Genomic DNA, 15,435 nt, shown 5'->3' on the forward strand with positions numbered 1-15,435 from the left:
ATATAAAGAATTTAAAATATTTTTTATTTTAATAAATAATAATATATACCATTTCTAAATTTATTTTAAAAATACATGTTAAAAATAAGATTGGACACCAGACGCGTGTCGACAGTGTGAGTCGTATCTCACACATAAACCCATTAACGAGTGTGGTGTCCAACACATGAACACATTAACTCAACAAGTGTCCATGCTTCATACCTAGTACTACTACATAGAGCCATTATACTCTTTTAGGCTTTGTTTGGATATAAGAAAGAAAATAGAAGAAAAGAAAATAAGAGGAAAGAAAATGGGAGGAAAGAAAATAGAAGGAAAAGTAGATTTATTTATGTGTTGTTTGAATGAAGAGAAAATGAATGGAAAGAAAATAGAAAGAAAAATTTTTTTGTTTGGATAAGAAGAAAAGTGAGAAGAAAAAAAATTATAATGGTATAAAATTACATTAATGCCCTTATAATAAAATAAAGTATAAATATTTTTATTTATTTATGTTTTATTACATTTTTATAATAATGTATTAAAACTATTAAAACTAAATTTATATTAATAATTATTATTAATAATAGAATTAGAGATAATATTGTAAATACATCAAAAGTAACATTTTTCTTCTTGTTTTCATGCTTCTAATGGATGGAAAAAAATTTTGTAGGACCCACACCAAAATTTTCTTTTTTTCCCATTTTCTTTGGTATCCAAACAAAGAAAAATAAAATTTTCCACTTATTTTCCTTCCACCACTTTTCTCTCCTCTTATTTTTCCTAAAACCAAACATAGTGTTAGTCTTTTGTCGCACAAATATTTCATTTATTAAAATTTATGTCCTTTATTCGGTGGAACAGACAATAAAAATGATATATCATGTATTTATGTGCGTTGTGCTTAAAAAAAAAATTAATAATCATTACTTATAAGGCTTCAATTTAATGTATTCTCACTTCCAATCTATTCATTATAATTCCTTATTAGTCAATGCTAATGTCACTCTTAGATATTTAATTGAAATATGACATTATATATATATTTATATCTATGTATTTAAAAAAATTGGACTAATTTGATGTGAATTTTGATCTCCTTCACATTTGTCTCTGAGTTATATTTTTACAATTTTTTTAACTATCAAATTAAATTGATTTATTTACCCAATTTGATGGAAATTAAATAAGTTAGGTACATTGAATTAGGACAAAAGGTATAATCAAAAGAAAGAAGAACTTCAAAAACCATTCCAGACACTAAGAACTTCATAAAAGATTTGAGTGATCAAATCTCTATCTGCAGTTTGCAAGAATACAATGAAATCATCTCTAATGTCAAATATCTTTCCAAACTTCACAAGATATTGCATGCAACTAATCTTCAGCTTTGGCAATCCATACAAATATGCATTCTGAAGCCTCTCAAGAACATTGCTTGAATCAATATCCTCTACAAGGCTCTCATGACACACATCTCTTAAATCACAAATGTCATACTTATCTGCAGCACGAACAAGTTCCAATCTATGCATTAGAAATTCTTGGTGTTCAATGATGCCATAAAGGTAGTTTATAAATGCTTGGCAAGATTCAGTTGACATGTCTGAGATGTTTATGGTGGAATCATCATTCTCTTTAAGATCATGAGAGAACATGCTACGAAACACAGGCGATCGAGCAGCAAGAACTGCGCGATGAGCTCCAATGCTTCCATCTGAAGCATTTATTGTTATGTCAGTGTGCATTCCTTCCATTAACATTCGACTGAGAGATTCAAGAGCTGCTGAATTTGATCTTTGCTGCATAATTCTGTTAGGCCAAATAGAACAAATATCTTCTCCCTGTGTTCATAAGTATGAACTATTAGATAGAAAACACATAGTTAAATTCCTCTCTCAGTTACTATAATTTCATTAAATCTGAAATTAAATGCTTATAGTTCAAAAACTTTCAATTATATTCTTGTACTGTTTTGAATTTTGTAATTAAGTTTTTGTTGTACAAAAGAACATTAGAATTAACATAATATTCACATCCAAATTGAAGTTAGCAACACTTAAGCCTTAAGGGCTAAATTTCTATACCCTAAACTATCGAAATTTAATTACAAATTTGATAAAACTATAAAAACGGACAGTATAATAGTAGAAGAGACTCTAAAAATAACATACAGTTAAATTACTTACTATAATTTCATCGAATTTATAATTAAATGTTTATAATTCAAAAGCTTTTAATCTGGTTCCTACTGTTTTGAATTTTGAAACCTAAGTCTTTATTGTACTAGAACATTTATCTCCAAATTGAAATTACCACTCTAAATTATTGGAATTTAATTAAAAATTTGATAAAACGATAATTACGAACAGTATAATAGTAGAAAGGATTCTAAGAATAACATACATTTGAAGATGAAGTTTTCAAATCGAGAAACTCAACATGAATAATGAATCTCCCTGGAAGTGGAACCTCAATTCCCCACACAAATCCTTCTCTGCTGCTCAGCAATTTGTCTCTTACCTCTGCATCAAAACAAGAAACCATTGAAATGTTAAAGCAGAAACAGAGACTAACCTATATGTTGTTGTATTTCAAAATAGAATTAAGAAAACCTAATTGAGCCAAGGCCTTGCGATCTTTGACAGAGCTAAGCAGGCGAATGACGAAAGATGAAAGTGGAAGATTGTTCGTTGCTTCTGGAAACAACTTAACACAAGAAACTCTGTTCCTCTCCACAGATAAATGCCTGAAAAGATAAGATAATTATATTATTATTATCCAGAAGAGAAGGTGCTAACTGCTAAGTGTTAATAAGAGTTACCAGTTCCAGATGGCTATGGTGAAAGGATCGGATTTGCGATAAGTGCATGAAGCTAAATTGTCGATTCTCCATTGTGCAAGACGACAAGTCGTTTCAACTCTGTATGCAGAATCCTTCATATTCATGTTCATCTTCCAATTTCATTGATGCAACGCTTCTTTCATCTCATCCTACTCTCTTTGTTTTTATTTATTAGTCATAAATAAAAATGAACTAAGTAGTGTGATGTGTTCATCTTTGTACATCATTGTTTTATTTATATTATAAATTAAATTTTATATCAACAATTAAATTCTTAAATGATATACTAACATATTATTCATTTGCTTGTGTTATAATGTGATTGGATTTTTCTTGATTTACGTGTTTGCTTTGGTGATGTCTTTTGTAAGTCAAGTGTTGTGACTTGTGACTCTCCTATTGGCTATTGGGTATTATTGGAAGAGTAAAGACTAAAATGAACACGCAGAATGTGCTTTCAAAGCAAAGTATCGAATCACTTTCATGATTGGGCCACAATGTTACTAAGCCCAATATAAATATCATAATTGGGCCACAATGTTCTCTCTCAGAGAAATAGATTGAAAGAAGTAACTTCACTCCACTTAACCTGAAAGCTTGACCTGTCCAAAAAGAACCTGTATTTGGACAATACAAAAAAACATGCAGGCTTGGAGAACAAGCTGTCAGGGGCTGCCATTTTCTCTGTATAAAGGACCAAAAAAAGCAAAAAAAAAAGGACATTTTTTTTTAAAATAACACATTTTCAAGTTTTAACAAGTATTAGAATTCAAATCTCGCCTTATGTATGTAACAATCAATCTATTAGTCAGCAGCAGACCTTAAATAAAATTTAGATCCGCGATGGACTAATGCTTAACTTATCGAATTAGAAGATACCATGAACAAATAAAAAAAAAATCCATTCAAGTAATAGAACTGCATCCATCAAATGGGAACAAATCTTTTAAGTAATAAAAACAAGCTATTTCTCTATGCTTATTTGAGGTGGAAAAAAATTAAGAGCCTTTACAGACACTAAGAGCTTCACCAAGGAGTTGAATAACCAAATCCTTATCTACAGTTTGCAAGAATGCATTGAAATCATCTTTAATGTCAAATATCCTTCCAAACTTGACAAGATATTGCATGCAATGAAGCTTCAGCTTTGGCAATTGATACATATATGAATCCTGAAGCCTCTCAAGAACATTGCTTGAATCAATATCCTCTGCAAGGCTCTCACTGCATACATCTCTTAAACCACAAATGTCATATTTGTTTGCCGCATGAAGAAGCTCCAATCTATGCTTGAAAAATTCTTCATCTTCAATGATACCATAAAGATAGTTTATGAATGCTTGACAAGATTCTATTGACATGTCTGAGATGTTTATGTTGGAATCATGATTCTCTTTTAGATTGTGTTTGAACATGCTATGAAAAACAGGTGATCGAGCAGCAAGAACTGCGCGGTGAGCTCCAATGCTTCCATCTGAAGCATTTATTGTTATGTCAGTATGGATTTTTTCTGTCAGCATTCGACCAACAGATTCAAGAACTGCAGAATTTGGTTTCTGATTCATGATTTTGGTAGGCCAAATGGAACAAACATCTGTTCCCTGTGTTTCAAGCAAATATGATTTTGTTTCAATGATTTGAATATCTTAAAAACTTGATAACAAGTACGTTATATATTAAAATTAGTCACTAAAATTATTAGATATTAAGATAAAATACATATTGAAATATTATTGAAAATATAAGTAATATATATATTTTTATACCATAAAAAGTAACTGATTTTAATATAGATATAGTATTTTTGTATATTCAGTTATGTAAGATTTTTAATTTTCATGTATTGACAGTATAAAATAATTTTACATGTGCATCTAATTATGTCACAACACGTTAATAAAAATAATTTCTTTTTATAGTAGAGGTGTGAATAGTGGTTCTAAAAAATAGACTTTTTACACTGTTACGCTAAAGACATAAGTAAATATGAGTCATGAAATCAAGATACAAAACCATTACCATAAAATCATTTTGAGATATATTGTTAGACGAGTTAATACTTAATTTGGTCTCTGAACTTGCATGCGAGTCTCAATTTAGTTCTTGAAATTTTAATTATCTCTATTTAGTCCCCAAATTTTATAAGCGTGCCTCACATTAGTCTCTAAGACGATTTTTAGTTAAAAAACGTTAATAGAGCGTTGAAATGAACAATCAAATGCCACACTGAAACATGTAACATGATGTAGTTTTAGTTTTGACATTCAAATAGCTCAAAAATGATGTCGCATCACTTGTTTTGTTAAGTAAAGTTTCAATAAACACCACTTATGATGTTGTTTTTTTGTTATTTGAGTGTCAAAAACAAAACGACATCATTTCACAGAGTCTAGTGTCGCATCCGCCTATCCATGACAGCGTTCTATTAACGTATATACATTGAAAATTCTTTCAAGGACTAACATGAGTCATGTTTGCAAAGTTTGGAGACTAAATAAAGGCAATTAAAATTTTAGAGACTAAATTGAGCTTCGTATGCAAATTCAGGGATGAAATTGAGTATTATCTCATTGTTAGACAATCTAAATAGTACGATTAATAATAGAAGTACATACATTTGGAGATGAAGCTTTCAAATCGAGAAACTCAAGGTCGATAATAAATCTCCCTGGAAGTAACCCAACTTTCCACTCAAATCTTTCTCCTTGTTTAAGCAATTTATCTTTTACCTCTGCATCAAAATGAGAAAAACCATTGAAATTTTAAAGCTATATCTTATTGTATTTCAAATAATTCAATGCAGAAAGTGTGTTTATGATGACCTAATTTAGCCAAGACCTTGCGATCTTTGGCAGAGTCAATTATTCGAATAACGAAAGACGCAATGGGAACCTTGTCCCTTATTTTCGCAGACAACGTGATACAAGAAGCAGCCCAATCCATAGAAAAATTCCTGAAAAGATAAGATAAAGTGAGTTATATTATGTTACATCTGAGTAAAATAACAAATAAATATTTGAAAATTTAAATTTAAGACGAATTACACTTTAAAACAATACTAATAAAATTTTATACAATAATAGATATAGACACATTATCTTCAAATTATCTCTTATGATCAAGGTAAAAAGTTTTAATTTGAACTTCACTTATTCATATATGTTTTCGTGAAGAATTTTGTTGGTATTTTTTTTAGGGTTTAACTACTCTATCGATTCTTATAGTTTCACGAATTTTTAATTAGATCTTTATACTTTTTTTTCTTTTTAATTGAGTCTCTGTATCCTATCAGATTTTGTAACTAAATTTCTAGCGTGACAAAAACATTGGAATTTTATCTGTTTATCTGTTAATTACAAAATCTGATATAGTGTAGGACTCAATCAAAAAGAAAAAAATATATAAAAACCTAATTGAAAATTCAGTAAAATGATAAAGATCGATAGAATAATTAAACTTTTTTTTAGAAATTAATATGTCAAAATGTAAATATTTGAGCTTATTTATCAATTTGATTATAAACAGTGAAATTTCTACAAACATTATATGTGCGTTTATGGATAGTGTTAAGAGTTACCAGTTCCAGATGGCGATGGTGAAAGGATCGGATTCGCAAAGATAATAGTCACCGAAATTGAATGTGCATTGTGCTTGTGCAAGACGACAAGTAGTTTCGATTTTGCATCTGGAATAATGTTCTTTCATGTTCCTGCAAGTCACATTCCAATTTCATTGATGCAATCAACAAAACGTTCAACACACACACTCAAACATCCATCCTCACTTCTTTCATCTCATCTTCCTCTCTTTGTTGCCTTGGCAATTATTTTAGGGTATAATCATAAACCCTAAGAAGTAAGAACAATTTTAGGGAAGAATTTAAATTACACAATTTTAGGTTAAGGATGAATCTAATGAGATGTTACATGCACGATATTCAAGCATTCGACATTTACTCGAGCAGAATAAAAAAACCGATCACTCGACTAACTTTAAGTTGGTTATAATTTTTATTATTTTAAGGTGAAGTCGAGTTCGTGAAGTTAATATTTGAAAGCTGTTAAATGAAAATTTAGTCAAATCAGTCAAATTATTTAACAGTTCTCAGGTATCAACTTTATATGAAGTTGACTGCACCTGAGTTTCCACATTTATTTTAATCACTGACATATTAGAGATTTATTAGAGAAAACCTGGAAAGAAGAGGTTCTGGATCGGTACGACGAGAATTTTGTTGAAGAGTATGGAGCGGTACCTGCTTTGCAGAAGACTGAATAATATCCAAGTCAAACAAATTTTTAGGTTAAATGCGAAAAATATGATGAGTATATGCTGCGTTAATTAATCATACCTACTGGAAGCTTTTATAGCTCCCTTGTTTTTATTTTTGAATTTAAAACCATAAAAACATGATTTAAACTTAAAAAGGTCGTTATGGTAGTCAGTTGTTTTGTGATATCAATTTGTTATGTTTGTTAGATATGCTTGCTTTATATAAAAATATACTTTTCAATTGCAATTCAACTTTAATTAATTATCTTCAGTAAAATCTTGTCCAGCCTATATAGTTTTCAAGTAATTGATGACCTTATGGCACAGTGTAATACTCCTTTAATTTTATTATTTTTTGAATGGGTTGAGCTTGAGAGATATTTAATTATTATATATATATTGTTAAAAAGCTAAGGGAGATAGAACAATAAAAAAAAAAATCATTTGTAATGGGTTGAGCTTGAGAGATATTTAATTATTATATATATATTGTTAAAAAGCTAAGGGAGATAGAACAATAAAAAACAAAATCATGTGTATTCAAGTTATATAAAATGATACAATATCAAAAAAAAATATTTATATTATAAGAATTAAAATAATAAAAATTAATTAATTTTAATATATTTTAATATATATGAAAAAAAATAATTGATGATTGTAAATTAAGTTGACTTCGTCATGTATATACATACGTATCATTTGACTTGACGAGTTACGAGTCCCGAGTCACGAGTAAAGTAGTGAACCATGAATTGAACGTAGTGTACGTACGTATAGCTAGGTTAATTCAAAGCTTAATGCTTCGAAAAATCAATGGCGACTATGCTTGGTGTTTCTCGACTAACACATTGAATTGAAAGGGCAGGCATAAAGAAATTAAAGTCCCAAAATTTAATTTAGGATAATTTTTTTTGGGTGACATAATTTAGGATAAATTAGTTGAACAAGTAGTATATTCAATTTTTTTTAATAAAAATATAGGACATTAATTAGTTATACTTACGGGTGGCAAACAGGGAAGTCCGTCCCGTCAGAAGCCTGTCTTTTGACGGGTTGGCCCGTTCTGCCCTGCTTAATGAGTCGATTCTAAAATTTCATCCCGCCCTGCTTAATTGCGGGCTGGTGGGCTGACGGACTAATTAAACTCGCCAAAACTCCTCTTTTTTTTTATTATTATCTACTGAATAATATACATTATTTCATAACTATATTAATAAATTTATAATTATAAATATCTAATAAATATGATTATAGACCAAGTTTTCATTCCAAACATAATTATAAATATTGTCTTCAAAGCAAAATAAACATAATCCAAAATATAATTATAAATATTGTCTCCAAAGCAACATAAATATAATCTAAAACACTTAATTTTCATCTTTATACTCTTATAAGTTGGGTTGGGAGAAGTTGTATTTTGTCCAAAAAATTACAAAAATATTCCCTTGCTAGAAAAAACTAAATCTTTATTGTTCCATATACTTTTCCTTAACATAATATTCACATCCAAATTAAAGTTAAGGGCTAAATTTCTATACCCTAAACTATCAGAATTTAATTACAAATTTGACAAAACTATAAAAACGGCTAGTATAATAGTAGAAGAGATTCTAAGAGTATACAATTAAAAAACATACAATTAAATTACTTACTATAATTTCATTAAATTTATAATTAAATGTTTATAATTCAAAAGCTTTTAATCTAGTCCCTACTGTTTTGAACTTTAAAATCTAAGTCTTTATTGTACTAGAATATTTATCTCCAAATTAAAATTACCACTCTAAATTATTGGAATTTAATTACAAATTTAATAAAACGATAAGGACGAACAGTATAATAGTAATAGTAGAAGGGATTCTAATTAATACATTTGAAGATGAAGTTTTCAAATTGAGAAATTCCACATGAATAATAAATCTCCCTGGAAGTAGAACTTCAATTCCCCACACAAATCCTTCTCTGTTGATCAGCAATTTGTCTCTTCTGCATCAAAACAAGCACCATTGAAATGTAAAAACAAAACAGAGGCTAAGCTATATGTTGTTGTATTCATGTTCATCTTCGAAAACCTTCACTTCTTTCATCTCATCTTCCTCTCTTTGTTTTTATTTATTAGTCATAAATAAAAATGAACTAAGTAGTTACATCATTGTTTTATTTATATTATAAATTTAATTTTGATGTATAATTAGTTTTATATGTACATCTAATTATGTAACGCCACATTAATCAAAATAATTATTTTTTGAAAAGTATATCCAACCAACTTTAAATTAGCCAACAATAAAACAACTTAATTAATTATAAATATAATAATTAATTTTATTTATTTATGATTTAAAATATTGGTTATTAAATGTTTCACCACATTTAAATTAGAATATTATTGCAATTGCAACGTGAATCACGAAAACTGATTCAATTAGCTTCCGTCTCTTCACCCTCATTCCCTTTTCAAATGCCTAAAATATGATAAATTAAAAAATAGATTCAGAACTATCTAATTTACAAAGAAAAGAAATATCTTAATACCTAGCATAAACATTATCCACGTAAAAATTTTAAATTCACCTTAGACTTTTGACTGAAACCATCTTGATTCCTATCATTGTTGTTATTTTTTATATTACCAGTAGATCAAAATTATATTCTTAAATTATATGCTAATATATTATTCATTTGTACACACAGTCTTGCATGTATTGCTTGTGTTATAATGTGATTGGATTTTTCTTGATTTACGTGTTTGCTTTGGCGATGTCTTTTGTAAGTCAAGTGTTGTGACTTGTGACTCTCCTATTGGCTATTGGGTATGATTGTAAGAGTAAAGACTAAAAAGAACATGCAGAATGTGCTTTCAAAGCAAAGTATCCAATCACTTTAGAAGCAGCACAATTTGGGTTGGGCTATACTAAGCCCAATATAAATATTTCGTAATTGGGCCACAATGTTACTAAGCCCAATATAAATATCATAATTGGGCCACAATGTTCTCTCTCAGAGAAATAGATTGAAAGAAGCAACTTTACTCCACTTAACCTGAAGGCTTGACCTGTCCAAAAAGAACCTGTATGTTTGGCAATACCAAAAAATCATGCAGGCTTGGAGAACAAGCTGTCAGGGCCTGCCATTTTCTCCGTATAAAGAAAAAAAAAAAAAACAAAAAAGGACTTTTTTTTTTTAAATATAATCATGGTTCTGAAAATTGAACCAGTCCGGTCAGTCAAATTGGTTCAACTGAGAACCGGCAATGCAAGCGATTCGGTCTTCCACCTATAAGGTCCAGTTTGGGTAACTAACTTAATTAAACTCCTTTTGATAAAATAACTTAAACAATAAATGACTCTGTTAAAAGTAACTTATAAATAAGTTATTTTGTGTTTTGATTTTTAACTCTAAAAGTGCTTAATTTAAAGAAATGTAATGAAAAGTAGAAGTATTATGAGAGAAGTCATTTTTTTTAACTTCTCTATAAGCTCCAAAATAGCTTCTTAGAAAGTTGCAATTTGGTTTTGAAAATTGCACCCGACATTAATACTACTACTTTTCATAAGTCAAAAGTTAAAAAAAGCTACTTCTAGAGTTTCCCAAACGGGCCCTAAGTAAATAACACATTTTCAAGTTTTAAAAAGGACTAGGATTCGAATCTAACCTCATGCATATAACAATTTATTGATCAACAGCAGACTTTAAATAAAACTCAAATCTGCGATGAATTAGTGTTTAACTTATCGAATTAGAAGATACTGTAAACAAAAAAAAAATTCATTCAAGTAATAGAACTGCATCCATCAAATGGGAACAAATCTTTTAAGTAATCAAAACAAGCTATTTCTCTATGCTTATTTGAGGAGGAAAAAAAATTAAGAGCCTTTCCAGACATTAAGAACTTCACCAAGGAGTTGAATAACCAAATCCTTATCTACAGTTTGCAAGAATGCATCGAAATCATCTTTAATGTCAAATATCCTTCCAAACTTGACAAGATATTGCATGCAATGATGCTTCAGCTTTGGCAATTGATACAGATATGAATCCTGAAGCCTCTCAAGAACATTGCTTGAATCCATATCCTCTGCAAGGCTCTCACTGCATACATCTCTTAAATCACAAATGTCATATTTGTCTGCGGCATGAAGAAGCTCCAATCTATGCTTGAAAAATTCTTCATCTTCAATGACACCATAAAGATAGTTTATGAATGCTTGACAAGATTCTATTGACATGTCTGAGATGTTTATGGTGGAATCATCTTTCTCTTTTAGATTGTGTTTGAACATGCCATGAAAAACAGGTGATCGAGCAGCAAGAACTGCGCGGTGAGCTCCAATGCTTCCATCTGAAGCATTTATTGTTACGTCAGTATGGATTTTTTCTGTCAGCATTCGACCAACAGATTCAAGAACTCCAGAATTTGGTTTCTGATGATTCATGATTTTGGTAGGCCAAATGGAACAAACATCTTTTCCCTGTGTTTCAAGCAAATATGATTTTGTTTCAACGATGTGAATATCTTGAAAGCTTAACATATTCAACAAGTACGCTGTATATTAAAATTAGTCACTAAAATCAGTTATTAATATAAAGGGTTATGTTACATGTACTAAAATCAAACACCAAAGTCAGCTATAAGTATAAAATATATATTGAAATTTAAATACACATTGAAAATAAATTAAACAACACATGTATTTATATACAAATACATTAATGATTGATTTTAGTAACTGATTCTGGTATACAAATAGTATTTTTCTAATATAAAATATACATTAAAAATAAATTAAGCAACATATATATTTTTATACCATAAAAAATAGCTGATTTTAATATAGATATAGTATTTCTGTATATCCAGTTATGTAAGACTTTTAATTTTAATATATCGACAGTATAAAACAATTTTACATATGCATCTAATTACATAATGATACGTCAATAAAAATAACAATTAGTCGTTCTAAAAAATAGATGTAATTAAACGACTTTTTACATTGTAACACTAAAGACATAAGTAAATATGAGTCATGAAATCAAGATGCAAAACCACTATAATAAAATTATTTTGAGATAAATTGTTAGACAATCTAAATAGTACTATGAATGATAGAAGTACATACATTTGGAGATGAAGCTTTCAAATCGAGGAACTCAAGGTCAATAATGAATCTCGCTGGAAGTGACCCAACTCTCCAGTCAAATCTTCCTCCTTTTTTAAGCAATTTATCTTTTACCTCTGCATCAAAATGAGAAAAACCATTGAAATTTTAAAGCTATATCTTATTGTATTTCAAATAATTCAATGCAGAAAGTGAGTTTATGATGACCTAATTTAGCCAAGACCTTGCGATCTTTGGCAGAGTCAATGATTCGAATAACGAAAGACGTAATGGGAACCTTCTTGTCCCTTATTTTCGCAGACAACGTGACACAAGAAGCAGTCCGAATAATCCAATCCACAGAAAATTTCCTGAAAAGATAAGATAAAGTGAGTTATATTATGTTATATTAGAGTAAAATAATAAATAAATATTTAAAAATTTAAATTTAAGACAGATTAGTCTTTAAAAAAATACTAATAAAATTTTATACGATAGCTAGTAGATATGGACACATTATCTTCAAATTATCTTTTATGATCAAGATAAAAAGGTTTTAATTTGAACTTCACTTATTTATATATGTTTTCGTGAAGAATTTTGTTGGTATTTTTTTTAGAGTTTAAATACTCTATCGATTTCTATAGTTTTACTGAATTTTTAATTAGATCTTTATATTTTTTTCTTTCTAATTGAGCCTCTATATCATATCAGATTTTGTAACTAAATATCTAGCAATGACAAAAACATTGGAATTTTAACTATACAAAATATTCAATCAAGTGTTAGGCATATTTGTTTTGTTTAACAGAATATTTTGTTAATTTCAACATTTTTGTCACGACAAAAATTTAATTACAAAATTTGATACAGCGTAGGGATTCAATCGAAAAGAAAAAAAAATATAAAATTCTAATTGAAAATTTAATAAAATTATAAAGACAGATAAAATAATTAATTTTTTTTTAGAGACTAATCTCTCGAAATGTAAATCTTTGAGCTTATTTATCAATTTTATTATAAAAAGTGAAATTTCTACAAACGTTAGTTATGCGTTTATGGATGGTGTTAAGAGTTACCATTTCCAGATGGCCATGATGAAAGGATCGGATCGGTAAGAATAGTAGTCATCGAAATTGGGTGCGCAGTGTGCCTGTGCAAGACGACAAGTAGTTTCGACTTTGCATCTGGAATGTTCGTCCTTGTTCCTGCAAGTCACGTTCCATTTATTTTAGGGTATAATCATAAACCCTAAGAAGTAAGAACAATTTTAAGGAAGAATTTAAACTACACAATTTTAGGTTAAGGATGAATCTAATGCGGATTTGAGCTCCATTTAACGGTTTGTTATTGGCTAATGAGATGTTACATACACGATATTTAAATATTTGACATTTATTAAGTAGAATAAGTGCATGTTTGAGCGCCATTATTTTGTTAAAAAAAGATCTTTTTTTATTTTTTAACGTGTTTGGCAAATTTTTAGTAGTAAAAGTAAAAGCACTGGTAAAATCAAAAAAAGATCTTTTTTGAGAAGCTGTAATTTACATCTTTTTTTAAAAGATCTTTTTTCGTGTAACAAATGAACAAAAAAAGTATTTTTATATTGTTATACCCAAACATAATTGATACATAAAAAGACCTTTTTACATGAGATATCTAAATATAAAATTACTTTTACTTCTCTATAAAATCTTTTAAAATAATATAACTCGAAAAAAGATCTTTTCTCAAAAGTTCACCCAAACAAACCCTAGACTGATCACTCGACCAACTCAGATGATTACAATTTTTATTATTTTAATCACTAACATATATACTAGTATATGAGCAAGAGATTTATTAGAGAAAACCTGGAAAGAACTTCTTGATCGATACGGCGACGACGATTTGGTTGAAGCATTATTGGAGAAGACTGAATAATATCCAAGTCAAAAAAATCTTTTAGGTTAAATGCGAAAAATATGAGTATATGTTGCGTTGAATTAATCATACCAGGAAGCTTTTATTATAGCTCCCTTGTTTTTATTTTTGAATTTAAAACATAAAAACATGATTTAAACTTAAAAGGTCGTTATGGTAGTCAGTTGTTTTGTGATATCAATTTGTTATATTTGTTAGACATGCTTGCTTTATATAAAAGAGTCCCGTTAAGGAGAGAAGAAGAAGATGAATAAACAGAATAAATTATTATTGTGGTGAAACATAATTTTGAAAGATTAGTTATGACAAAAGCAGTACTGTTGTGAAGTATAGGGCTCAAATCATAAAGAAGCTAACCATGCTTGAATCTGATATATCCGAAGAAAAATAAGAAGAAGAGGATGATGATATCATCAGTGAGAAGAGGCTTGAAGGAATGGAAGAAAGCGAAGAAAGAGAGGCACGAAAACAGCGACAGCAACTTTAGGCTGAGCGTCGGAGAACGAGACGCATCGAGCTGACCGGCAGAGGTGAGAACGGTGTCGGTAGGAGGATCCGGCAGCCTTGGTATAACGGACGAAAAATTCAGTGACCCGATGAGAACTGGAGAAGATGACGATGAGTTTTGGACGTGTATTGGAGGTTACGGTAGTGTGAATGAATTTAAATACTAATCTTAATTTTCAAATTTCAAAATTTAAAATTAAATAATTAATTAATGATCTGATTTTTAATTTTATTTTTATTTTTTTTATTTATTGTACATTAATAAAAAATTAATATTGATTTTCAATACTTTCCCTATATAAAAATATACTTTTCAATTACAATTCAACTTTAAATAATTACATCTATATGCGTATCATTTGACTTGACGAGTCACGAGTCAAGTAAAGTAGTGAACCATGAATTGAACGTAGTGTACGTACGTATAGCTAGGTTAATTCAAAGCTTAATGCTTGAAAAAATCAATGGCGACTATGCTTGGTGTTTCTCGACTAACACATTGAAAAGGCAGGCATAAAGAAATTAAAGTTCCAAATTTGATTTAGGATTTTTTTTTTTCGAAAATATTTGATAACAAAAAAAATTAGTCAAAAACACTCTTAATTTACCTCATTTAACATTCATTAATTGTTGCGATAATTAATAAATATTAAATAAGGTAAGTTCCACCTGTTTATTTTGTCTCCTTTTGTCTCCTTAATATTACCATTTTTTTTTTGGGTGACATAATTTAAGATAAATTAGTTGAACAAGTAGTATATTCATTTTTTTTAATAAAAATATAGGATATTATTT

General features: G+C 29.0%; 3 protein-coding genes across 4 annotated transcripts in view; all 3 read right to left on the reverse strand.

Moving 5' to 3' along the window:
* LOC107609710 (BTB/POZ domain-containing protein At1g55760) lies at positions 1,165-9,253 on the reverse strand. 2 transcript variants are annotated; one of them, XM_021106853.1, is made up of 5 exons: positions 9,178-9,253; positions 2,810-2,947; positions 2,601-2,734; positions 2,392-2,510; positions 1,165-1,829 (listed from the first exon to the last, which is right to left on the reverse strand). In XM_021106853.1, the coding sequence occupies exons 2-5, from the start codon at positions 2,938-2,940 to the stop codon at positions 1,227-1,229; spliced, it is 987 nt and encodes a 328-aa protein (XP_020962512.1). In that variant the 5' UTR covers positions 2,941-2,947; positions 9,178-9,253; the 3' UTR covers positions 1,165-1,226. The 2 variants fall into 2 exon arrangements, with proteins under 2 accessions (XP_020962512.1, XP_016167212.1); XM_016311726.2 differs by lacking the exon at positions 9,178-9,253 and having other exon boundaries at positions 2,810-3,030.
* Positions 3,717-6,535, reverse strand: LOC107606420 (BTB/POZ domain-containing protein At1g55760-like). Its single transcript, XM_016308485.1, has 4 exons — positions 6,408-6,535; positions 5,653-5,783; positions 5,446-5,561; positions 3,717-4,431 (listed from the first exon to the last, which is right to left on the reverse strand). The coding sequence occupies exons 1-4, from the start codon at positions 6,533-6,535 to the stop codon at positions 3,829-3,831; spliced, it is 978 nt and encodes a 325-aa protein (XP_016163971.1). The 3' UTR covers positions 3,717-3,828.
* The window catches only part of LOC107606421 (BTB/POZ domain-containing protein At1g55760), a 6,228-nt gene continuing 1,648 nt past the window's right edge, over positions 10,856-15,435 (reverse strand). The window contains exons 4-7 of the mRNA XM_021106710.1: positions 13,290-13,418; positions 12,439-12,603; positions 12,232-12,347; positions 10,856-11,580 (exon numbers count right to left, since the gene is read on the reverse strand). Coding sequence (XP_020962369.1) covers positions 10,975-11,580; positions 12,232-12,347; positions 12,439-12,603; positions 13,290-13,418 — 1,016 coding nt within the window. The 3' untranslated portion in view covers positions 10,856-10,974. The remainder of the gene's footprint in view (positions 11,581-12,231; positions 12,348-12,438; positions 12,604-13,289; positions 13,419-15,435) is intronic.

The sequence above is a fragment of the Arachis ipaensis genome, chromosome B07 (genome assembly GCF_000816755.2).
Source record: "Arachis ipaensis cultivar K30076 chromosome B07, Araip1.1, whole genome shotgun sequence".
Lineage (NCBI taxonomy): Eukaryota > Viridiplantae > Streptophyta > Magnoliopsida > Fabales > Fabaceae > Arachis > Arachis ipaensis.

What these genes read in the sequence shown, in the direction of transcription:
- LOC107606420 (XM_016308485.1), bottom strand. Translation starts at nt 6,535, where the DNA reads ATGAAAGAACATTATTCCAGATGCAAAATCGAAACTACTTGTCGTCTT. An exon ending in ACCATCGCCATCTGGAACTG is followed by an intron (nt 5,784 to 6,407) that starts GTAACTCTTAAC and finishes TTATCTTTTCAG; the next exon opens with GAATTTTTCTATGGATTGGG. An exon ending in CAAGGTCTTGGCTAAATTAG is followed by an intron (nt 5,562 to 5,652) that starts GTCATCATAAAC and finishes ATTTTGATGCAG; the next exon opens with AGGTAAAAGATAAATTGCTT.
- LOC107609710 (XM_021106853.1), bottom strand. Translation starts at nt 2,940, where the DNA reads ATGAACATGAATATGAAGGATTCTGCATACAGAGTTGAAACGACTTGT. An exon ending in ACCATAGCCATCTGGAACTG is followed by an intron (nt 2,735 to 2,809) that starts GTAACTCTTATT and finishes TTATCTTTTCAG; the next exon opens with GCATTTATCTGTGGAGAGGA. An exon ending in TGAAAACTTCATCTTCAAAT is followed by an intron (nt 1,830 to 2,391) that starts GTATGTTATTCT and finishes TTATGAACACAG; the next exon opens with GGAGAAGATATTTGTTCTAT.